The sequence below is a fragment of the Solea solea genome, chromosome 8 (assembly GCF_958295425.1).
Source record: "Solea solea chromosome 8, fSolSol10.1, whole genome shotgun sequence".
Taxonomy (NCBI): domain Eukaryota; kingdom Metazoa; phylum Chordata; class Actinopteri; order Pleuronectiformes; family Soleidae; genus Solea; species Solea solea.
The window spans coordinates 16,223,259-16,245,996 of record NC_081141.1 but is presented as its reverse complement, the minus strand read 5'-3'; the positions used below and the strand labels follow the sequence as shown (position 1 = coordinate 16,245,996).

Sequence of the window (22,738 nt, the reverse complement as noted above, 5' to 3'; positions counted from 1 at the left end):
GGGGCCCACTGACTCATTATCCATCCCCGGGCAAAGCATCCAGACAAACCACAAGGAATGAGGCGGAAACACACACACACACACACACACACACAAACAGAAAGGTCTCTGTTGCACCACAGTGAATAACTGCAACCACACACTGGACACGATGACAACACATGCATTTTTCCTGTAATTTAAGGCCACATGTGGACCAGAAATTGGCAATAGATGGAGTGATTAAGTTCAGCAAGCATCACTTCTGCAATATGTTAATAACAGACACAAAACAAGTCGCACAACACTGGCTCATATACCACCAGTCATAAAAGTGTGAAAACGTTTTTGAAAGCTTTGAAAACCTGTTTAAAACTGAAAATGTTATTGTTATTTATTTGGCAAATATTTTATTTATTATCTTCTTGCTCATTTATCCTTGATGAATCTCTGTAATCCTGGGTTGGACAACTCCAATGTTTGTATGATGCAGCCACTCCTTTTTGGGGGGTTTTATTGCAAAATAGGCTGAAAATAAATGTATGATCTTTTTTCGCCTCTTACTACTAAAAATCAAACTAAAAGAATGTATTTGAGCTGGCTCACTGGGCTTCTTCTCTGAGAAGTCAGAAATGAATAAGGCATAACATTCAACTAACTAAAACTAATGTTTCTGTTCAGGAATGCATGTAAATAATTTGACATCTTAACAAAGACATAATAAAGTGCTTTACAATTTGTTCAGTTTTTTTTGTAAAACAGTACATTTGAAAATATGTACTAAGCCAAATATATGTTGGCTAAAGAGCTTTTACATGCTGGTGTATTAACCATTACAGAAGCATACAAAAGTATTATATACATAAAGTATATATAAACTGCTGCACCTGTCTTATAAACCCACAAATTATTCAGTCACAATATTTGATGCTGTACTTCAATGACACCTGCTTGTTTCCTGTACATTTGCCAAATTTGACAAATGAATGAATAATAATGTATTGTATTGATACATTACATTATACATTAACACACTCACTACAACTAGCATTGATAAAGTCACTAATTTCTTTGTCTTGGTGAGACTCACAGTGCAGCCATTGTTCCTCCCTGAAATGATTACGTAACTTTGGCGCCACTGAGCCACCGTTTTCTTTCCCTTTAAATTGACCACCCAAAAATGTAATAACATAAACAGAGTCGTCAGCGCGGGAACGGGCCATCTGCTCGGTGAGCGGGTGTAAAATTAACCGCCCTTCGCTCTCATTGGCTGTCTTGTGGGCGGGACGAACGCTGCGCTCGCTCTAATTGGCCGACACTCATGTCAGCGTGCGAGAGCGCGAGGCAAGCGTTTAAATCTCATTGGTAGAAAACGTCTCGGCAAAATCACCAGCACCCGGAACTGCTCCGGCTCTGCCTATTGGTTGTACACGCTCGCTACGTGGACTCTACCGTCTGCTCCCATTGGCTGTCTGTCTCGCCTCCTGACACGTGGGACGTGATCCGTGTCGCTGATTGGTTAGTCGTCTGCTCGGGCGCGCTTTTGCAACGCGGGACAGCAACGCTCTTGTGGGCGCACACAGGTCAGTCCAGATGAGGCAGAGGGAAACTTGCAGTCATCGTCACGTCTGACTGTAACTTCTGAGGAGACTTTGTAGCGAACAACGGATCAGACTGACACCTTTTTTTCCCCAGCCTCCTCTTTGGAAATGAAGGACATATTTACTCCGGATTAAAAAGCCGCTCTATTTATTATATTTACTTATCAATTTTCAATCTAACTTTTTTCCCCCCTGCCTTGCATCTGCAACTAACAGCGCACTTTTGACGCACACATACACTCATACGATGGCCGATAACAAGCATCCGCACGTTATTTTCTGCGACGACTCTCCCAAAAGAGTTCTGGTCTCCGTCATCAAGACCACCACGCCGATCAAACCCAGGAAAGCCGAGGCGATGACGCCGACCAGCCCCGGCTTCAGCGACTTCATGGTCTACCCGTGGAAGTGGGGCGAGAACGCCCACAACGTGACTCTGAGCCCCGGCTCTGTGAGCGGAGCGTCGTCCCCTACAGGAACCCAGACAGCCAGAGAGGAGGACACGTCTCCTTCACCTGACCACTGCAAGGTAAGAAATAAACACGCATGTGTACAATGTAACCAGACTGAGCTGCGGTGAAAAAGTAGCCGCTGCTCTTCTGTAGTGTTGACTTAACTGCCAACAATGTACAACACCAGTGTAACAACACATGTAACGCGCAGCAACAAGTGTAGTTACTGTTCTAGTAAGAGTAAGTCTGGAGGGAAAGAGAGGGAAAGGGCGCATGTCTGATATGGCTTCTTTTAATAAGTCAAACTCTTCCACATGGTGCGATCACAGGATCTTAATATGATAGAGATATGAATATGGGTTATTATTATTTTTTTATATATTTTTTTATAAACATGACCCGTTAAGTTATGATTTGATTCCTAACATGGCCGAGGTGGTGTGTCATTTAAAAAACGCCCGCGCATTAGGGTGTGACATGATGGATTTTAAACCCCAGCTATTTCCTGGATGTAGAGCAGCTGCTTATGACGCCCGCAGCGCGCCAAAATGCACCGGATGTGGATGAATTATAATGGACGAATGTGCTGCGGTGGAACGTGCAGCCCTGTTTAAAGCACCTTTCAGGGGTACTTGAGTAAAAGTACAAGTGTCTTTCCAGAAAATGACTTTGGTAGAAGTTTCATTAAAGTATATGAAATATGAAAAAGTATCAAATGTCATTTTCTGATATAAAATGCACTTAAGTTTTAGAAGTAAATTAGTATTAAAAGAGTGAGGAGTTAGGATTGAGCCATGGTGGCTCAGTGGAAGGGTGAGCTGTCTTTCAACTGGAAGGTTGTGGGCTAAATTTCTGGCTCTGTTAGTCTATATGTGACCTTGAGCAAGACATTTAACCCCACGTTGAAGTGCATAAATGAATATGAAAGATGTGTGAATGGCAAAGCTGCAGTTTAAAGCAGCTCATCGAGACTAGAAAGGCTCTATATAAATACAGACCATTACCAACTCTTCTGATTTTATTTGGTGGTAATGAGTCGCAAAGATAGTGAGAGGAAATGTAGTGGAGTAAAGGTAACGTTGCTAGAAATATAAATAACAAAGTTAAGTACCGACACATGAATTTTGTACTTAAGAACAGTAACAAAGTATTTGTACTTTGTTACATTACAACAATGGTAACATGTGAGCACATCGAAGGGAAGAACGATTGAAATAATGTTGCAGGGAACTAAGTCACGAGTGAAACTAGGAATATGTGTCATAAAAGTTGTTTTGAATCAGATATCCTGGATTTTTAATGATAAAGGTCAAACTTCTCTATGGAGAACAAAGTGTGTTTGTGCAATGCATGAACAGTATATAGATGCTTTGTTATATTGATATTAAAGAAAATGATATCACAGTAATTGCTGCTTTGCTTCAATTTCAAGGGTTTGCTCCAGCCCAGGGTTTCCCATACTTTTTTATATAGGGATCCTGCAAAGATATTTGGTGACCCAAAAGTCAGGGAATATAAAAGTAAAAATCTGTATTTTTGCTGTCAGGACAGTATCCGTAGAGGCCGCCCGCGGGCTGACGCAGTTCGGGAGTTGATCAACGAGGGAGAGACCTCGTCCAGCCACATCCGCTGTAACATCTGCAACCGAGTGTTTCCCAGAGAGAAGTCTCTCCAAGCTCATAAGAGGACACACACAGGTGAGACACACTGTGTGGAAGACAGGTGGTCTTGTGACACCATAATGCCTATTTGTACTTGTATAAGAGACAGGGATGGTCATGTAAACCCCAGTGTACGCAGTAAGGACAGCCTGATAACGCTGTATCTTTACAAGTACCGATATCACAGCCTTGAGCATCGACTGATATCGATATAGTTGTTAAAACTGTTAAAACACATCTGTGTTGACATATTTACCACTTAACCATAACTGTAGCCATTTCAACAACCATTGTATCCAATCCAGTGATTTGGCCAGTATCAGACTGATACCAATAGTGAGATTCGGATTAGCTCATCCCTACTAAACAGGGGTGTGATGATGTAGTTATCGATTATTGACCCCTGTATTCTACATTTTAAGGCTTTAGGGTGCAGTTTTGAATATTCGTCATGTGAGCATCATTTAAAAAGGACTAAGGAGTAACTACAGACTTTCTTAAAACCATTATACTGCTGTTACCTAAACAATATCCTCTGTTACTCCACAGGAGAAAGGCCTTATCTCTGCGACTACCCAAACTGCGGTAAGGCGTTTGTCCAGAGTGGTCAGCTGAAGACGCACCAGCGCCTGCACACTGGGGAAAAGCCTTTTGTCTGCTCAGAGAAAGGTAGATTTGAACACTTAACTAAGCAACACGGTGTCTGTCAAACTAGCCAGTCAAACGTTGAGAAACGGTACTTTCCGATGGCAAGAAAAGTGGCTCGGTCAATGTGACGTGGGTGGGGCTTTAATTGAGTTTGGAAAGTACCCGAGAATCACAAAACTGAGTACAGCAGGGGTGAGCAATTATTTTCCCCAAGGGGCCAATTTGAATATGTTTAATTTAATTTGATCTCTTTTTATCTAAAAAAGCAGTAAATTGTATAGTTTTGGTGTACATTTGGCAGCATTCAAACACACAATAAACACAATTACTAACCAACTCTATTAAAAATATCAAATTACTACACTATATATTGAATACTATTATACTATAGTACTGTGGTGTAGTGCAGTGACCACAACACCCCCCCGCACAGAGCGCACCTGCACTCTGTAAAGAAATATTATCAGTCCATGTCTTGTTGACAACTTTTCTTTTTTTTAACATGAGCCGACATTTCTAGGGGGCCAGGGGTAACTGGTTAGCGTCACCTGTTGCTGTGCAGACAGACGCAGATACGTGCGTCCATACGTCAGGCTTTTCAAAATAAAAGTATTGCATGTGTGTTTATGACTGAGATACCGCGGGCCGGACAGGATATGTAAAAAGAACATAAAATTAGCAGAGTGCTAAATATTGTTTGCATTCACAAATGGTTTTCAGCAGCAGCAGCAGCTCACATATCTGTCTCTTACACCATGTGTCTGGTCACAAAAAGCAAGCAGGCATGGTCATATGTGTCACGGGCAATTATTTTGTTATTCTAGATACTAGCTGTCGTAGAAACACAACGGCACAAGATGGCGGCCCCTGTGAAGCAAGGGCCTTGTCTAAAGTACATATTAAAGGCTTATTCCATGGCTACAACAGACAGACAATTTGTGTTTGATAGTTATACACCTCTACAAACAAACCCTTCAGCCCCTTCATGATCAGGAGTGTACTCACTGAAAATCATATTTCCTGACTTTTTCATTGCTTATGAAAGAAACGCTGCATTGCTTTGTAGTAACAACAACGGCAAAAACTGCTCATGAATTGCACATGTTGAGACTTTACCTTAAATGTTTACCTGTTGCTTTCTTTGAAGGATGTGGCAATCGGTTCACTCATGCCAACCGTCACTGCCCCAAGCATCCCTTCTCCCGCCTGAAGAGGGAGGAACCAAAGGAGGGCCAGGGAAAGGCCCAGTCTGTGGATAACAAGGCGGTGGCAGAGTGGCTGGCAAAGTAGGTCAAAACACACGGTTCTGTTGCGTAGTGTTTTGAAATATCTAGCAGGGTGTGTCATTGTTCTGGTTTCTTTGTATCTTGATACGATCGTCTCTGTCCTTTGTAGGTACTGGAGAACCCGCGAGCAACGGGCCCCGACAACCACCAGGATGAAGCCACAGGGCAAGCCAAGAGCCGAGGACCAGGAGCAGCAGGATCCCATGGAGTTTCTCCAGTCTGATGAAGAAAACGGGGAAGAGGAAGAAATCGTGGAGGAGGAGAAGGGTAACCAGGGAGGAGCTGCCAAGCGGCGCCTCCAGGAGCAACGAGAGCGCCTCCATGGGGCTCTGGCACTCATTGAGCTGGCCAACAACCTGTCAGCCTGAGCATCTGGTCATTTCCAGATTGTGGACCCTGTTCCCCCGACCTCCATTCCCAACCTGTCTTCCTGCAATATGTGCTGTAGCTACAAAAAAAAAATCATTTACAAACACAGATCGAAGACTAGTTTAGTTTGTCCCATAAAGTTGTGAAACCAGACTTTGACAAAGAGTTGGCTCAAGATCAGTGTTATGCACCCCCCAGCACCAGGAAGGCACAAGCTAAAGCACCTTATTCATCCTACATTTTATTCTTTTAGGCTGCTATAATTGTAGATTTGACGATATGAAGAATGTCTTTCTTTCTTCTGTCTTCTACGGGCAAAGAGAGAGTACCTGTTATGTTTTATTTGTTTTGTTTGCACTTTGATGGTAACGAGTTTTTGTGTTGTGAGTGTAAAAGTGTGTGTGACTGACGTATATATGTGGATAAGCTCAGATGGACAGAAGAATACAGGGTGTGGCCAAAACATAGGAAATGTTAAGTTGCATTCTTAAAAAAAAAAAAACAACTTTCGCCGTGCTCCCAGCAAGGTTTCACCTGCAATCGTGTGGATCAGAATTTCAGCTTCACTGGTGCACTTACTCTTTCTAAAAAAAGTGGTGTGCAACAGTGGAAAAAAAAAAAAAGACAAGAACAGTCAGGGGAGCGTTGATCAATCATGATGTGATATGGTCATTTTTGTTTTCAATATATTTGTGATCATTGCAGGCCTAATCTTATCAGACATAAATCCAAGCGTTTACCACTATGCCACTTGTCTCAGTATCTATATATTAACAAACAATTACAGAGGGAAACATCCACCCTACGCTGACTACCTACTGCCTTCTGGGTCGAGCTAATATGACAATAGAGTGGTTTTAAGGTCAAGAGTACCTTTTGGACATGGCTTACTTCCACTTTAACAGTTTCCTTATAGTTATAAGGGAAGTGGCCATTGTTTAACAACCAGACAGGACACGTTTTACAATGGATGTCAAGTCACCTTTTATATTAAAAGGTTGCAGATCAATTATGACACAGTCACAGCGTCACAGACGTCTGTTATCACATTTCAACAAGTTCAATTATGACAGTGTTTACTGACCTAACCTTTTTGTTTTTTGAGTCATTGAATGAGAAAAGGGAACTGGATTCCTTCTGAACTAAAATCCCCAAAAGTATGTTACATAAATGTAAGACATCCCAAAAAAGAGTTTTGATAAAGCACTTAACTGCATCGAATACATGGTCTTGGATTAAGCTTGCAATGCACTGAAGATTGGGGCTGTTGTACTTATTTAGAAAAGTGGCACCCGTTTTTTCATAAATTGACTTCTGTAGTGCTTGAATAATTTTTTTTTTTTTTTTAAATTAAATGCAACACTACATCCTTTCAACACTGTATGATGCCTCTCACAACTGCCCTGCTTAACAACAACCTGTCGGTCTCTAGCTGTGATTTTTGAATTTGTTTAGATTCACAAATGACCCTCGTGGAGTTACGGTGAAACTGGAAGGCGTAATTGTTGATAATCAAGACACCAAATGATTTATTGTACCCAGTTATAGTATATTTTGAAGCATTTCTAACCCTTAGTCTATTTTGTGGATTGAGAAGATTATGGCATTTTAATATATACACGTTTTTGTTAGAATGTTGAGTGTGCACAATTTACAGAAAGCTTTGATGTTGAGTTTTAGTTTCAGTTTTCCCTCCAACAGTTTTCATGTTTGCGACATGTATAAAGTGAGCATGCTTGCTTGGTAGATACTTAATTACTCAGATTTCTCAAACTGTCCTCACTGTTATATCATTGGTCTTCAATAAACACTCACTGAACCCTGACCCTCAGATTTGACTCTGACTTAGTCACTTTATTCAGTCCAACCCTGGACCTACAATCACTCCATAATCCTTCATTGTCTCTTGAAATCTATAAATGAAAACATTCATTATCTGGACCAAACTACAAACTCATTGATCATAAAAACGCTGATTTTTTTAAGTGCATAATATATTTCCTGAGAAACTGACAAGAATGAACTATCTCACAGTGTTAAAAGTAATTTTAAAAAACCCCAAATCCACCCCTTTAACTACATCTGTACCCACTGCAAATGACACCTTTTAAATTAGCTCTCCAATATGAAGCAGAACGATGCCACCCAGTGGTGAATGCTACAACACTGTCCATTCAGTTGGTGGAGTATCTCCCTGTTGAGTCTTTGATTATGTCAATCTTTATGTCTTGTGTTCCTTGTGTGTAATCTCCAGATGATTTGGTGTTAAAGGTGAGATACGAGTACAAGAGTCCTCCGGACATACTGCAAAGCAAAATATAAAAGAAAGTGAATAGTTGGGCCACAGAAAAAACGCCATGTACCTTTGAGATATATAAATATATATATATATATATATATATATATATATATACACACATATGTATATATACATTCTTTTTTGCATTTATGAAATCTAAAAAATAGTTTTCATTCATCATCAGCTGGGATGAACCTTCAAACAGGTTTGTCAGGTTCTGGGACATTTTCAATATCACATTTGACGTAGACATGGACAAGATGTGACGCATATTTTAGTGGATGAAATATTAAACCACTTTCATTGATCACCTTGATCCCTAAAAATAGCTTTGAAAGACATAATGAAAGAAAGAATAATTTTTTCAAAGCTAAAGGGAGCCACTGCAGAGGCGTCGAAGAGCCACAGGTTGCAGACCCCGGCTTTAGGTGTTTTAATGCGAACCTGTACACAACTGAGCTGCAATGAGGTCTTTGGATTAGTGTAAATGTGTCATTAAATATGTTTAATTGCACCAAAGTTATTTAAAACAACTCAAATTCTTACCAAATGCTGAGGCCTATGAAGTTAGTCCAAGAGAAGAGGTAGTCTCCGCCCACAAACATACCAATATAGGCTACTGCAACATTCTGGGGAAAAGTTCCAATAGTTAGTTTAACGGTACTTTTGACAGAAACTGAACGGACGACAGCTGTCAAACGCAGAGAGGATTGGGCAACCTCTGCACAGATAAGCACGTGCTGTCAAGTGTTACCTTTACTGCCCCGACGACTGTGGTGGTGAGCGCAGAGTTGTAATAGCTGCACAGGACTATGGAATACATCAACACAAACCTGAAAAAAAAGATGACTTTAAGAGACTGGCTAATAGTAATGTAAGAGTTTGAACTGATAACAGTGACATACCCCATGAAGCAGGACAAGGCGAAACAAAAAATGAATGTAACGTTGGACCAGTTCTCAAAGTCTGCTGCCTGAAGGTAAAAACATGTAAGGCAGTCAAATAGGAAATACAGCAGACGGTATATACACAAAGTATCTTTTACTACATTTACCTTGTGTAAATCTCCAGTAAATGCACTTGCCAAGATAGTGGGGATGACGATGATCAGTGCATTGTAAAATATCACATCATACTTCCCAAGACCCTGATGAAAAAGAGAAAGATATAATGAGCGCTCTGCCAGGAGTCGCACTCTACTTTCTACATATCAAAACAGATTAAAAATAAAATAAAAAAGCTTTTCACATGTTGATAACACTGCCGTGTCCTGCTTCTGCATTAGTTCGAGAACATGTTCATGTTAAGGGTTAACTGAAAGACACTTGTCTGAGTCATTTGAGCTGAGTCATTCCAGAGACATAATTTTTTTCACAGTCTGTGCAAAGTGCAGCATGCGATGTATCGGATTTTAAATTTGTACCTCTCCAATATCCGATGCAGTGATTTTGACCCGTATCGGACCGATTCCCATCCCTACTTAAGTTAAGTATCTCGGACTATTTTGAATTGACATACATAATGTTTATTATAATGTACATAGTAGGACACATAACCTGTTTGATCCCTCCCCCATCCTGCTCTAATCTAATAAGAACATAAAGTAAATGAAGCAGTTAGCCACACCTACAGTTGTACGACGCTGTACAAATACTTTCTATTTACAGTTTGGGGGGTGGTACCTCATTGCCAACTTTCTTCTTAGTGTACACATTGCCGGCGGCAGTGAAGGCATCATTAAGGAGGATGAAAGTGTAGCCCTCAATATCGAAAGCCAGGTCAGAACTAAAAGAAAAGGGAAAAAGATAAAGTTAGTGGAGGTGTTTTGTTTCCACCCGGTTCACTTATTAATCTGTTACCAGCTACACATTAAAAAATGCATACCTCGCAGCAACCATGGCACCAAATACTATCGTCACAACACTGCACACTAGCTGATTTGGGAAGGTTTTTCTGAAAAAAAGAATGCATGTGCAATATTCAGAGCAAAATCAAAAAGGGGAGACACAAAAAGGCCAGATAATAAGGCTTTTTGACCATTTTTCTAACATAAATGACCACTTTAGAGACTTTACCCTGACTTATCTTCTCTGATATTTTCAATTACTATAAGAAAAGCACAATATAGCTATAAGAGTGCAAAACTAAAACTAAAAGGAACTACATAAAATGTTTGTTTCAGAGATATGCATTACCTTAGTATGTATACTTCCAAGATCATTGTCATCAATATGGTGAATTTCCGTAATACTGTAAACATGGGCAAACTGGAAAAAAACAAAAACACACACGTGAAAGCACAAAACGGGGAAAAAAAAGATCAAATGACTGCTGAATTGGGAAAACATCCAAGTGGGTGAACCTGAGTTTTTTTGTGCCGCCCAGTCCTGTTATATGGTTTCCAACATACAGCAAAGGCAAGGGGAACATCTGGCGAGAACATAAAAAACTTACAATACTGCAAATTGAAAACAGATAAACAATAAATGTTTGGACAAATTAAACATGCTTACCTTTATAAGAATACTTTTGTCAAAGTCCTGAAACTGGACAAGTTTGCACCTTTTGGCAGCATAAAGGACAACAATAGTGGTGATCATCTGAAAAAAGGACCAAACACTTTCTGATATTAATCAAATTAAGACCTAAGAGTCGGAACAAGACACAATGCAAACAGCATTGTGAACCAAATAATTAATAATTGGATAATATGACAAAAAAAAACTCAGGATAATACATTTTCAAATCAGTAGTGATAATTATCACAACAAATATCAGAATATTAAAAACGGATTTGTTTGTAAAATTTGAAGAAACCGTTTTATTGTGGTTTTAAACTTTTTTATGGACAGAAAACGACAGACACTTATCACGCATACACACAGAAACATTTCACGCATCTGAAGTAACTCTCATAGTATTTATGTGTTGTATGCGTTGACAGAATTATGCTGTGACACATCATTTGGATTATACTAATCATTAGTTAATAAATTCCTTCAGTTCAATAGTCCAATTATAGGTGTAAATGTAATCGTATCAGTAGTCAGTAGGGTCGTCACTTTCAATCTGAAATTCAGACACGCATCTACACCTGAATTACTTACCTGGCCAATTCCCAGACACATGTAGGATGGAAACCTGTAAAAACAACACAATTATGAGCAAACGACCTGTGACGTCATTTTGACGAGTAAAACTGAATTACTGATATCTTGACATTCATTTTACTAGTAAAAACTGGAATATGGATATATGTGACGTCATTTTAACTAGTAAAACTGAATGCCTGATGTCTGTGACATCATTTAGACAAGTAAAACTGAATTACGATATCTATGGCGTCATTTTTTTACCAGTAAAAACTGAATGACGATATCTGTGACGTCATTTTGACTGGTGAAAAACGGAATTACGGATTTCTGTGACATATTTTTGACTAGTAACACTAAATTACGGATGTCTGTGACGTCATTTTGACTGGTGAAAAAACGGAATTACGGATTTCTGTGACATATTTTTAACTAGTAACACTAAATTACGGATGTCTTTGACGTCATGTTGACTAGTCCAAACTGAATTACGGATGTCTGTGACATCTTTGTAACCAGTTAAAACGGAATTACGGATGTCTGTGACATCTTTTTGACCAGTCCAAACTGAATTGTGGAGATTTGTAACTGCAGTTTTGACCAGTACGAATGACGTTGCAGATATCGGTATGTATGACACACGTATGACATGTCGCGCAAGATAGTTTATTTATTATAATTATGACATGTATTGCCAATAAATACAGGTTTAACCACTTCCCACCGACTGCCTTCACACAGTGTGTGAATGATCAGACACTGACATAATTATATATAACAGTAAAGTGCTGAAGGATAATCAAGTTCTAATTAGCTCGTAAATTCTTGTACCGACTCGCCGTGTTTTCAGGGTATCACTTTGAAATGCTGACAGCGGCTGGACACAGCGCCACCTACCTGAAGCTCGTCAACACGGTCTTGTTCACCACCGTAATGAGCAAAGAGCAGCCGGCGTAAAACACGGCGGAGGTGAGCCGTAGCAGGGCAGAGTGCTCGGCAAGTCCCGGGCATGTTTTATCAGGCATCGTGTTCTTACGTCGGGGTGACTGTGATTCATGCACAGCAACTTTTCCTGTCGTCGTTTCCTGTTCGAGTCTTCAGCGTTCACACAGGAACAAGGGAACAGGTGGGAGGTCCCTCACACGGTTACATAATGCAGTTCACAGTTGTCCCTCACCCTCAACCTCACCTTTCCATCAACAACCTAAGCTTAACTAAAACGAGAACGAAAATGTACGAGAACTCATTTCCTGGTTTCTCCATCGCCATATTCCCGCTGTATTTCTGGTTCTTCTTCCGCCTTTCATGTGTTCTTAAACATAGAATTTCCCCACCCTTCACTTTAAATTGAATTTTACTTTTACCTACTCTCGTGCATTTTTCTTTAATTTTCTTTATTTATCAGTTATTTTAGTCTAAAATGTACCTCATTAGTATACTTTTTTTTTTTTAGCTTAATTAGTTCATCTTTGTTAACTGCATTACAATTGTATTATTTCTGCTCTGTTTTGGTCATTTGTTATTAGTATTTTTCCTAACTTCCTCATTTCTGTTACTTCTGCTACATTTGCCATGTGCAGTGGCGTACACAGACAAGTAGAAGTGCGGGGGGTGGGGGGGGGGATTAAAAGGGCACCTTCTCCAACATTCTGACACACCTGTATAACATTTTAACAGCACAGCTTCACTCTCTATCACAGAGAGACGTTTACACAAAAACAACTTACTCCGCTTACCTTAACCCTTAAAACACTGCCTTTTTCCCCCCATTACTATGTTAAAACGTATATACAGAGGTTATAAGAATGTGCCATATTATTTTTCATTTTCACCGACTATATAAACACACCTGAGCAAAAAGTGCTAAAAATGTTTAAACTTGCACTGAATTTGTGAAATTTGGAAATACGGCACAGTTCAAAGTTCGCTTGGCTCGTTTTTATGGACAAAAATAAAATACTACTGTGTGACTTTTGTTTGGGACAGTTTATCATAACTCTGACTAAACAACACAGAAGATTATGGAAAAATGTGACCTACAAACACCTCCCGAGGATGTCCATATAAGGAGTTGTGTATTATTCCCACGGCAACTTACCAAGAGTGAGCCTGTGGCACAGATCCGTGCCACATGAGCACTAAGAGTTAAGACATGAAACTTACCTATAACTAACGACTACAACCTCAGTTTGGATTACACAGACAAAGGATTAATTTGGAAGGAGTGAGGAAGATTTATATAGTCCAGGCCCCCCCACATTCCTTCATCCACTCACGGTGAGCCACCTGGTTGCCTACATCCACCCGAGAGACTGACGATAACAAAGACACACCCACATCACACGCACAAAGGAGGAGAGAACTGCAAATAACAAAGACCCAGGGTCATAACAGCATTTTCTATACAGCACTGTCTATCATTTCCTCTAAGGACACGCTTTGGGACACTGTCATGTAGGGAGTGGAGAACGTCATGTCGACAGCCTCTTTGACTGGAAGGACACCCAAAGGAAACAACGTTGTAAGGGCGTCTTATAGAACACTGCATCACTTTTCTCTACTAGAAAGACACGCCTTTAGAAACAATAATTTCTTAATTTATATTTAGCTCTAGAGCAGGCATGTCCAAAGTTCGACCCGCGGGCCGATCATGGCCCTCGGTCAGATTTTTCTAAGGCCCACAGCTTTGGTTTTATGATGTCTTATTTATGGCTAGGGACGGAGTGGGACAGAAAATCGGCCCCGGTAACGTGTCATCCCTATTAGATTAGCTCAGCTGGTAAGGAGTTGTGCATTGAAACCAGAGTCCCGGGTTTGCAACCGAGCCATGACAGACAGACAGAAACATGCATTCATCTTATATATCCAGATATGAAAGAAAGACAGAATTGTGTGGCTTAGATTTGACTACATTGTCATTTAAAAATGATAGTTGAGACAATGGAAATACAATTATTAGAAAACAGTGCATTTGTAGGTAACTTTAACTGATGAATAAAAAAGGGTCTGAAAGGACCAGTGGCCCCCTGGGATTCTTCACATTATCAAATCTGGCCCTCCATCCTTTAGAGGCCACAAATGAACGAGGCACTAGGACACTTCCTCATGTTTTTACCACTGAATGCACGAAAGTTCCATTCAGCTCGAGCTGTTTTGACGTTGTGTGATCCAGATGGACAGTTTAAACCGGGGTCTGCAACCTGTAGAATGAAAAGAGCCATTTGTGTCACTTCTCCACCCAAATAAAATTATTCTGGAGCCACAAAAAAACCCTTAAAATGAAGATAATATCATGTATAAAGTTGTTGATACATATATGTACATATATATATATATATATATATATATATATATATATATATATATATATATACACACACTTTATTTTAATAAATACAGTTTGTCACATTTGGATGTGACGCACAAAACATCGAAACACTTTTATTTGCACCTTTGTCTCTACAAGAAAGCCACATGAGACTCTAGAGCCGCAGGTTGCAGACCCCTGGTTTAAACTATGGTAAATTCCCACAAAAGTGTAATATAACTACTACTAATAATAACTGTCTAGTAAGTGTTTCCTCTTATAGTGTCTTAGCGACTAACTGTATATAAAAGCCTGTAGTACAGTGTACTGTATGTTTGTAAGTTTAATTAACTGTATCCCAGCACACACGGCACTGTATGTCTTTTTTTTAATTTTATTTTATTTGACTCAATTACTGATTGTGCAGTACATTTATGCTCAACTTGAGAATCTCTAAAAGTGAAAAAGCAAAACACTTTTCTCAAGAATGTGAGGTGACTGATACATCTAGATATTACTAATACGATCCACTAGAGGACGCTGTTGATGTGTGTGCAAGTATTACATTTAAAGATCTTGAAGAAATGAGCGGCCGGACACGGCCAAGACACAGTTTCAGTTTCTCTTAGAGCAGAAACTCGACTTGCCCTTACTTTTGCAAGTATTAATCTGGAAAGGCAGGAAAAACTACACATCTATCACTGGCTGGAGTTTATTACTCTCACAGAGTACACAGAGTACACACACACACACACACACAGAGAAAGAAACGAAAGAGATACTACAAGACGGGTCATGTTTGTAATCTTTCATTTGTTTTTACACACTAAATTAAAGAATAATAAAAAAAGAGTTTTAATGAATCTCTGTGCCTGGAGGACTATGACAGTATAAGACCACAGATGAACAGCTGTGATATGTTTTTTATGTGTGTTCCAGGAACTTCTACTTTGTTGTCTCAAGCACAGTTGCCGATGTCTCGCACGTGATGGCAGTAAACTTGTGTTTGTGTGGTCAAAGAGGAGACTGACAAATCCCCGCTGAAGACACGCGCTCTGACACATTGACAGAAGAGCATATTTGTGTCAATCTAAGAGCTTGAATTACTTCAAGGCAGATCAAAGACATTTCCTGTTGGAATGACAGAGATTTAATGCGACAACAACCTGATACATCGGGTTGAAACTTGAGGAGTTCACAACACTGATTAATTGCTTGACGTTGTCGATGATTATGTACGACGTCGTGACTCTGGGTTCTTTACATTCAGCCAAATACAGGTTCACATACAGGCTAATGATTCCCCAGACTAAACAAGACACTGCATTTAAACTCACTGGCCACTTTATTAGGTACACAGGACACCACATAAAGTGACAGGAGAGGCGTCTGTTGTCTGCTGTCTTCTGCTGCTTTAGCTTGTCTGGTTTGACTTGTTGTGCGTTCAGAGATTGTGTGTAAGAATTGGTTGAGGTGCGTATTATTTGAGTATTGTTGCCTTTCTATCATTTTTGAACCAGTCTGGACATTCTTCTCTGATCTCTGGCATCACAGAGGCATTTTTTTTTGCAGCAAAAAAAACTGCTGCTCACTGGATATTTTCTCTTGAGATGGTTGTGTGTGGAAATCCCAGTAGAGCAGCAGTTTGTGAAATACTCAAACCAGCCTGTCAAACATCAACAACCATGTTCAAAATCACCTTAATCCTTTAAGACCTAAACCTCAAAATGTCCGTCTTTGCTTATTTCAACCAGAAAATGTCCTGTGAGGACATTTACAATTTACCTACAATTTACTGCTTGTTAAGATAGTATATTAACAATTAAAAATGAAGAAAAAAATAAAGTTTTATTTAGAAAAAAACACTCGATTTTGCATGTTAAATTTGAAATTGAACAGTATCAAACATTTGTTTGAGTCTTATTTGGACTAAATGTCCAAAAACAGGCCAAAAAATGGAGACTACGTAGCCTACAGAAGTTTTTCCAAATGTGTTAAAGACGCTGATTCGAGTGAAATTACCACAATAACCACATGTTGACTTCTCAGTTTGAACCTTTGTCATCGCTGAGAGTTGACAGATGTCAGATGTGAGGTCTGTAGAAGATTAACATGCATTCAAGTGGAAGAACCATATCAAATATAGAATTAATAATATGATCTATAACACACACATCAGTTCAATGAGCTCAGTGAAGTTGAAGAGTTTTTATTTTTTGTGAAACACACTGAAACAAGTCAAGATTTTTTCTCTCACATATTTCCATCTATTGTCTTGTGCTTACGTCAGTGAGCCTCTACAAACATGCCATGACAAATCTTCTCTCAACTCACTATTTCTTCTTAAAGCATATTCAACTCAGTAACATGGAGTTCAACATCATGTGATTTCAGTGACATACAGTATAAGTAGAACTGCAATAAACAAGCAAACACACACACACCAGCTTTAGTAACAGATAAATTGGGGGAGATTTTTCATTCCAAATCTCAGAGCGATGCATTGATCTTGTACGCATTCATGGCCCACTGAACATTCTCCAGCTCTGCCTTCTGCTTGAGAGGAGCACATATTGGCGTCTTCCTGCCCCGCAAGTAAAGTCTGGAGAAAGCACCAGGAAAAGATGGTTAGAAGCACATAGAACATAGCAAATGCTACGAATGACCACAATAAACGTGTGAAAATGACATGACCGAGGCTCTTTTATTGAGCTTCATCACTTACACCAGTGCAGAGATGTCACAGATGCCACTGCTCAGCTGGACGTACGATCTCTCCACCTTCATCAGCCAACGCCTTTTGATCTGCGTCGTTTTGAAACAGCATCTCGGGAGGGCAGCTAGAGAAGAGGAGTAAAAAAAAAGGTTTTAAATAACAGAATATTGTAATTGATGAACATTTCCCTATGTTAGGCTACCATGTTTGAATAAAAGTTTGTTTGTATAGTATTGTTCATGCAGGGCGACTCAAAATGCTTTACAAAATGAATAGAAATACATTCACATTGCATTAAAATCAATATTAAAATGTTACTTTTATATTTACTACAGATCATGCATCAGTTGGAAGTTGCCATGATCCTGACAAAATAACTAATGAACACTAACAACCACATTCTGATCATTTAATATTTAATATTCTAACTCAGCTCTATTTTATGGCACCATGGTGACAAAAATGGTTATTATAAACTTCTACTTTCCTTTACAACAATATCAAATGTCTGAATAAAAGCATGCACATGACTTATGAACAGGAACATTTGATCCAAAACCAATATTTCTTTTACCTTCAGTGGAGGAGACTGCCAACGCACAGAGACAAGCAATCACAAACGCAACTTTCAGATCCATGATGGCAGAGCAAATAAGTGGAGAAGAGTCGCGTCCGCTGCTTAAATACTGTGTTGTGACACACACACACGCACAATTGTAATTAGACTAGCTGTTGAAAACAACTGTAACTTTCATTTTCAAACCTGGCTCCCGGTTCTGAATGTGTGAGTGTGTAATACTGGTATTCTACACTCAGACAAGTTCCAACAGGTTATAATAACCTTTCTCCGAATAGCAATTGATTGATGGATACCAACCAACGCTCAGATAATTCCACGCCAGAATCTCACAATAAGACTATTCTGGAAAAAAACCTCCTGCCAAATCCAAAAAAAACACCTAAAACAAACAAACATTGACGTCAAATAGCAGACGAAACAAAAAAGTGATGTAGGCGCTGTGAGTGTGAACGTAAGATACCTAAGACAAATTAGCACGATTATATGATCCGTGCAAAATCAAATGTGACATTTGGCATGAACAAAGGGCCCATCACAGAATCATCACAACATCAATGAATTCATGCTGTTAAATCCAAGTTAGATCTAAAGTGATGACATTACGTTGAACCAACTCTGCAGACAGAGCCTGTCGCTCTATTGTCTTATTCATGTCGTGCTCAGGTGTGGCTTTCAGACCTCAGCTGCATATTGTGCAATTCCACTGAACATGCAAACATACAAGTCATTTAAGTAACTTAAGTAAATGACTGTAAAAGAATATCCAACTGGTTCCCAAGGGGAGGGTTTTTTTTTCGGGGAGCACAAATGACAGACTGAGTGGATGTTTATTTAGTGACTTGGAAAGTGGAGGAGCCGTCAGTCAAAAGCAAAGCAAATAAAAGAAGTCTTTTGTGTGGTGTTTGGTTGGTTTTTCCCACAAACAACATGCAGCTCTAAAATACCTGATCCCAAGTAGTGGGGACGTGACAATGGAGAGCAATCACAGATCTGAATGAAAAAAAAGAAAAAGAAAAAATGAAAGAAAACAAAAGACATCGTCAATAAGATTTACAACAAAAAGGTTCTTTGATGAATCAGTTGAAACATGCAACCGTTAAACTGTCAAATGTAGGGTGGGAAGTCCCGCGTCCTGTTCCAGCTCAATGTGACATACACACGCATCATCACATTTGGCAGAAACATCCATTTTCAATCATCATACAGACGACAACACAGACCGGGTATTTTACGGCACAGAGCAGACGTGTTGATACACAACATATCTAGTGGATTACTCAATAAATAATTCACAACAATCACCCTTTAATTGCCTTTAAACCAATCAAATCTGACAAAGCCGTGTCCTTTTTTTGTTTTCGCTTTTAGACACAAATTTGTTTTATAGATACATTTGCCAGTTTAACTCAAATTGAAACAGGATGTGGGATTAGGTAGACAAGCCTTTAAAGCCAGACTGATGTGGACCCTCAATTTAATGACAATGGAACTACAGGGGTCAACGTTGCCAATGCACTTGTCTTTGAACACAACGGTGGTAAGTGTGGAGAGACCGTCACCAGGAGCAAAGGTCGTGGTTAGAGCATGGATACCCAGGTCAGAGTATGCTTCAGCTTAAGCTGGGCACACACTACAAGATTTTCTGCACCAGCCAACACTAGTTGGGGGCAGTCGGCAGAAGTTAAGGCAGTGGCCTCATGTCCTCTTAGGTGCTCATCCTGATCAGCACCTGGTGGAAGGATAGGGGAGGGAGAGAGGAGAGAAGAGAACAAGAAAACAAACCTAATGCCCCTGCTGGGCATGTAACAGCAATAATGAAGTTAAACCATAGAGAATAAAGTTGAAGTGTTTTGGCTATATCCTTGAAGTGTATATTGTGCAACCATTGGTTTCCTTGAAATTGTCAAAACTGAGTCTGAATTAGAATAATTTCACCACTTCATTGACAAAAGGCATTTTGTAGAGGCAGTTAAAGACCTTCAAATACCTTTAGTCAGGAAATTTCAAAATGTTTTCTCCTAAATTTGAGAAGCAGGTCAGTGCTGCTGTGAGAACAAGCTTTTTCTAAGTCCGCCTCTTAGCCAAGACCAAGTCCTATTTTTCTAAGATCGACCTTGAAAAGTTTTATCCATGCCTTTGCTACATCTAGATTAGATTATTGTCTTGGACCAATCCTCTCTCAACCGCCTTCAGTTCATTCAATACGCTGCCACTTTCTGAGCTCCTGCATGTGTTGTCCTCTGACCAACCAGCTGCTGAAGGTTCCTAAAACCAGACTTAAGTCTAGAGGTGACGGGGCCTTTGCTGCGGCTGCCCCCAGACTCTGGAACAGTCTCCCCCTCTATATAAGAACCTCTCAGACCCTAGAGACTTTAAATTCCTCCCTTAAAACCCACTTCTTCTCTCTGGCCTTTCATAAATGAGCACATGCAAATTGTATGTTTTATTGTTTTTACTGATTACTGTAATTTTATTGTTTTTATTCTCATCGAGTTATGTATTTTTGGACATAGACCCTTCTGTACAGCACTTTGGTCGACTGCTGCCGTAGGTTTTTGATGATTGATTTTGAAGTATTTAGAGAAAGCATTTCTTCATTAGACCTGGCCCCAATAGCCAACTACACAATCAGAGCCTTAAGTAAAAATTAAAACTTCAGTACAATCTATACTGTATATTCTTCAATTCAGATCCACATCAACGCCTCGTTTCTTCCTTTTGCTCTACCTTTATTTCCAGAAAATATGATGAAGTGTGGCCAAAAATCCTTGTAATAAGATACATGTGGTGGGCAACAATGCATTCCTGCTACTCGATTTTATTTCACACATACACATACACACAAGCTGGGGATAAACAGAACAGAAACCAGAGAAGGACACAGTCTGTATTGTTTCTTTCATTTTCATCTTCATTGTCATTCACCTGTCATACACAGGCATCTGTTTCTGATGTTAATCTCCAGTGGTTGACTTATTTACAGAGTTGATGGCGATGCCATACTTGGTTTTTGTTTACAGTATGTGCATTAGTATATACATTTCTACGTTAGGGAGCAAACACAAAGTCTAATGTTTCCATTTCCATAGCAAGTTTGACGTTAGCTCTCCAAACTAAATGAGCACAGCAGAAGGGGATCAAGAGGGACTTGGTATTTTATTGGTTCAAGGTTTGAAATGTCAAGGTTTATAGTGGAATAGTGGATTGATTTCTGTTGATTTTCTGTGGCCCCTGAGGAGCAGAGGAGCCTCCATCAGTACTCAGTCTGTCCTCTGCTGGTCACATGCAGCAGGCGGAGCAGCAGCTCTGTGGGCGAGCGTCCCGCTGAACCATGGCCTGGATCTGAAGCCTCGGTGTCACCCAGACAGTCAGTGTCCACAGCACAGCTCTCTGGGAAAAAGGAAATGTTATTGACACCTGTGTACATGGACCTGGACAAACACATCCAAACATGTAAAACACATACTGGAGACTGTACCTGAGTTGCAGCAGAGACCTGAAGCAGCACAGCGTCCTCCCTCTGCTCCACAAGGTCTCCCTCCTGCCTGGCAGGGGGTCAGCAGGTAGTTCTCCTCCACACAGTGAGCTGTTTCCGAGGAGCCCAGCAGGCAGCCCAGGCCGTCTCCACAGCAGATACTGGGGCCAAAGCAGCGGCCCCTGTCTCCGGGGCCACATGGCATACACTGAGGGAGAAGACGGAGATGTGAATCAGGCTCTATAATATATATAACCCAGACATTTATTTTGCCATCATCCAAACTTTGAACAGAGCATTTTGTTATATATTCATTATTGTCACTATTGGTAATGCACATTGAATTTGCCTGAAAGCAGTTTCTTAAATACTGTTTAACATGGTTTATCTACATGTTTAACTGGTTTATAATGGTTATTAACTTTAATAATTTTAACATAAACGTGTTTATCTAATTGCGTACTTCTCAGAAAAAAAAAAGTTTGACTTTTATCGTGGTCTTTACCAGCAAAATGGCCAGTAAATTATTAGAAGCTGCACACTTACTCCACTCACACTATAATAAACTGTATTTAAAGATGTTTCTTCGGCAGTTCAGAATGATTTTACAGATTTTTTCATCTTCACATCTGATATTTCAATTTCTAACCATTCAATTCAGTAGTTCTGAAAAACGTAAAATTTAAGTTGAATTTCCTTACTTTACAAAGTTAAAATGTAATAATAAAGCAAAAGGATCTCACCTGTCTGATGCCATTCTCCGGCAGCGCTCGTTTCCCTCCTCGGGGGCAGTTCTGGATGTAACAGGCGGAGGAGAGGGCGAGCAGTCCCAGGACGCACAGCGGGAACAAGGAGCGATTCATGGCTGCTGGATAACCTGTGTGTCCTCCGCCTGGCTGGATGTCTGACTGATGTCGCGGTGCCCTCCTCACTTATAAGCGGACGGACATGGACGCGACAAAGCGACTGACACTGTCGTATCAGTCTGACGTCAGTGTCGTGCCGTTCCAATCCACACAAACACGCGCGGGCGCGCGAAGGACACCTGGCGAGCGAGAGGTCGCGGCAGATGTGTCTCTGCATCAGAAGTGTGCCATCAAACAAATGTACACAAGAACAACAGCAATGAGAGACGATGATGATCCTCATGTGTTAACACAACTTTTAGGAATAATCACAGTCTGCGCTGAGGAAGAGAGGCGCACAACAATAAAAAAAGACTTAATTGGAGTTTGTGGACAACTAATTCGATTTAATGCGTGTGCAACATGTG

At 40.0% G+C, this 22,738-nt stretch overlaps 4 protein-coding genes across 4 annotated transcripts; 1 reads left to right on the top strand and 3 right to left on the bottom strand.

Annotated features, from left to right (window-relative positions):
* Positions 1-1,534: 1,534 nt before the first annotated feature.
* Positions 1,535-7,827, top strand: znf367 (zinc finger protein 367). The gene is made up of 5 exons (XM_058636909.1): positions 1,535-2,109; positions 3,579-3,729; positions 4,243-4,362; positions 5,489-5,627; positions 5,737-7,827. Exons 1-5 carry the CDS (start codon positions 1,828-1,830, stop codon positions 5,993-5,995), a joined length of 951 nt encoding a protein of 316 aa, XP_058492892.1. The 5' UTR covers positions 1,535-1,827; the 3' UTR covers positions 5,996-7,827.
* Positions 7,825-12,666, bottom strand: slc35d2 (solute carrier family 35 member D2). The gene is made up of 12 exons (XM_058636908.1): positions 12,285-12,666; positions 11,403-11,436; positions 10,809-10,895; positions 10,658-10,725; positions 10,491-10,562; positions 10,180-10,248; positions 9,978-10,080; positions 9,350-9,442; positions 9,201-9,268; positions 9,050-9,128; positions 8,842-8,924; positions 7,825-8,300 (listed from the first exon to the last, which is right to left on the bottom strand). Exons 1-12 carry the CDS (start codon positions 12,410-12,412, stop codon positions 8,171-8,173), a joined length of 1,014 nt encoding a protein of 337 aa, XP_058492891.1. The 5' UTR covers positions 12,413-12,666; the 3' UTR covers positions 7,825-8,170.
* A 4,221-nt stretch (positions 12,667-16,887) lies between these two features.
* ccl27a (chemokine (C-C motif) ligand 27a) lies at positions 16,888-18,144 on the bottom strand. The gene is made up of 3 exons (XM_058636610.1): positions 17,985-18,144; positions 17,420-17,534; positions 16,888-17,296 (listed from the first exon to the last, which is right to left on the bottom strand). The coding sequence occupies exons 1-3, from the start codon at positions 18,046-18,048 to the stop codon at positions 17,185-17,187; spliced, it is 291 nt and encodes a 96-aa protein (XP_058492593.1). The 5' UTR covers positions 18,049-18,144; the 3' UTR covers positions 16,888-17,184.
* A 2,734-nt stretch (positions 18,145-20,878) lies between these two features.
* avp (arginine vasopressin) lies at positions 20,879-22,510 on the bottom strand. The gene is made up of 3 exons (XM_058636978.1): positions 22,209-22,510; positions 21,469-21,673; positions 20,879-21,380 (listed from the first exon to the last, which is right to left on the bottom strand). The coding sequence occupies exons 1-3, from the start codon at positions 22,326-22,328 to the stop codon at positions 21,244-21,246; spliced, it is 462 nt and encodes a 153-aa protein (XP_058492961.1). The 5' UTR covers positions 22,329-22,510; the 3' UTR covers positions 20,879-21,243.
* Positions 22,511-22,738: the final 228 nt, after the last annotated feature.

Bases quoted from the DNA above. Each gene is read 5' to 3' on its own strand.
- znf367 (XM_058636909.1), top strand. From the start codon at position 1,828: ATGGCCGATAACAAGCATCCGCACGTTATTTTCTGCGACGACTCTCCC. The intron at 2,110-3,578 runs GTAAGAAATAAA...TTTTGCTGTCAG, and splicing joins CTTCACCTGACCACTGCAAG to GACAGTATCCGTAGAGGCCG. The intron at 3,730-4,242 runs GTGAGACACACT...GTTACTCCACAG, and splicing joins TCATAAGAGGACACACACAG to GAGAAAGGCCTTATCTCTGC.
- slc35d2 (XM_058636908.1), bottom strand. From the start codon at position 12,412: ATGCCTGATAAAACATGCCCGGGACTTGCCGAGCACTCTGCCCTGCTA. The intron at 9,443-9,977 runs GTACCACCCCCC...CTTTTTCATCAG, and splicing joins AGAAGAAAGTTGGCAATGAG to GGTCTTGGGAAGTATGATGT. The intron at 8,301-8,841 runs GTAAGAATTTGA...TTTGCTTTGCAG, and splicing joins TTCATAGGCCTCAGCATTTG to TATGTCCGGAGGACTCTTGT.
- ccl27a (XM_058636610.1), bottom strand. From the start codon at position 18,048: ATGGATCTGAAAGTTGCGTTTGTGATTGCTTGTCTCTGTGCGTTGGCA. The intron at 17,535-17,984 runs GTAAAAGAAATA...CCTCTTCTCTAG, and splicing joins GGCAGTCTCCTCCACTGAAG to CTGCCCTCCCGAGATGCTGT. The intron at 17,297-17,419 runs GTAAGTGATGAA...TGCTTTCTCCAG, and splicing joins TGTGACATCTCTGCACTGGT to ACTTTACTTGCGGGGCAGGA.
- avp (XM_058636978.1), bottom strand. From the start codon at position 22,328: ATGAATCGCTCCTTGTTCCCGCTGTGCGTCCTGGGACTGCTCGCCCTC. The intron at 21,674-22,208 runs GTGAGATCCTTT...CTTCTCCCTCAG, and splicing joins CGGAGAATGGCATCAGACAG to TGTATGCCATGTGGCCCCGG. The intron at 21,381-21,468 runs GTACAGTCTCCA...CCTTTTTCCCAG, and splicing joins AGGTCTCTGCTGCAACTCAG to AGAGCTGTGCTGTGGACACT.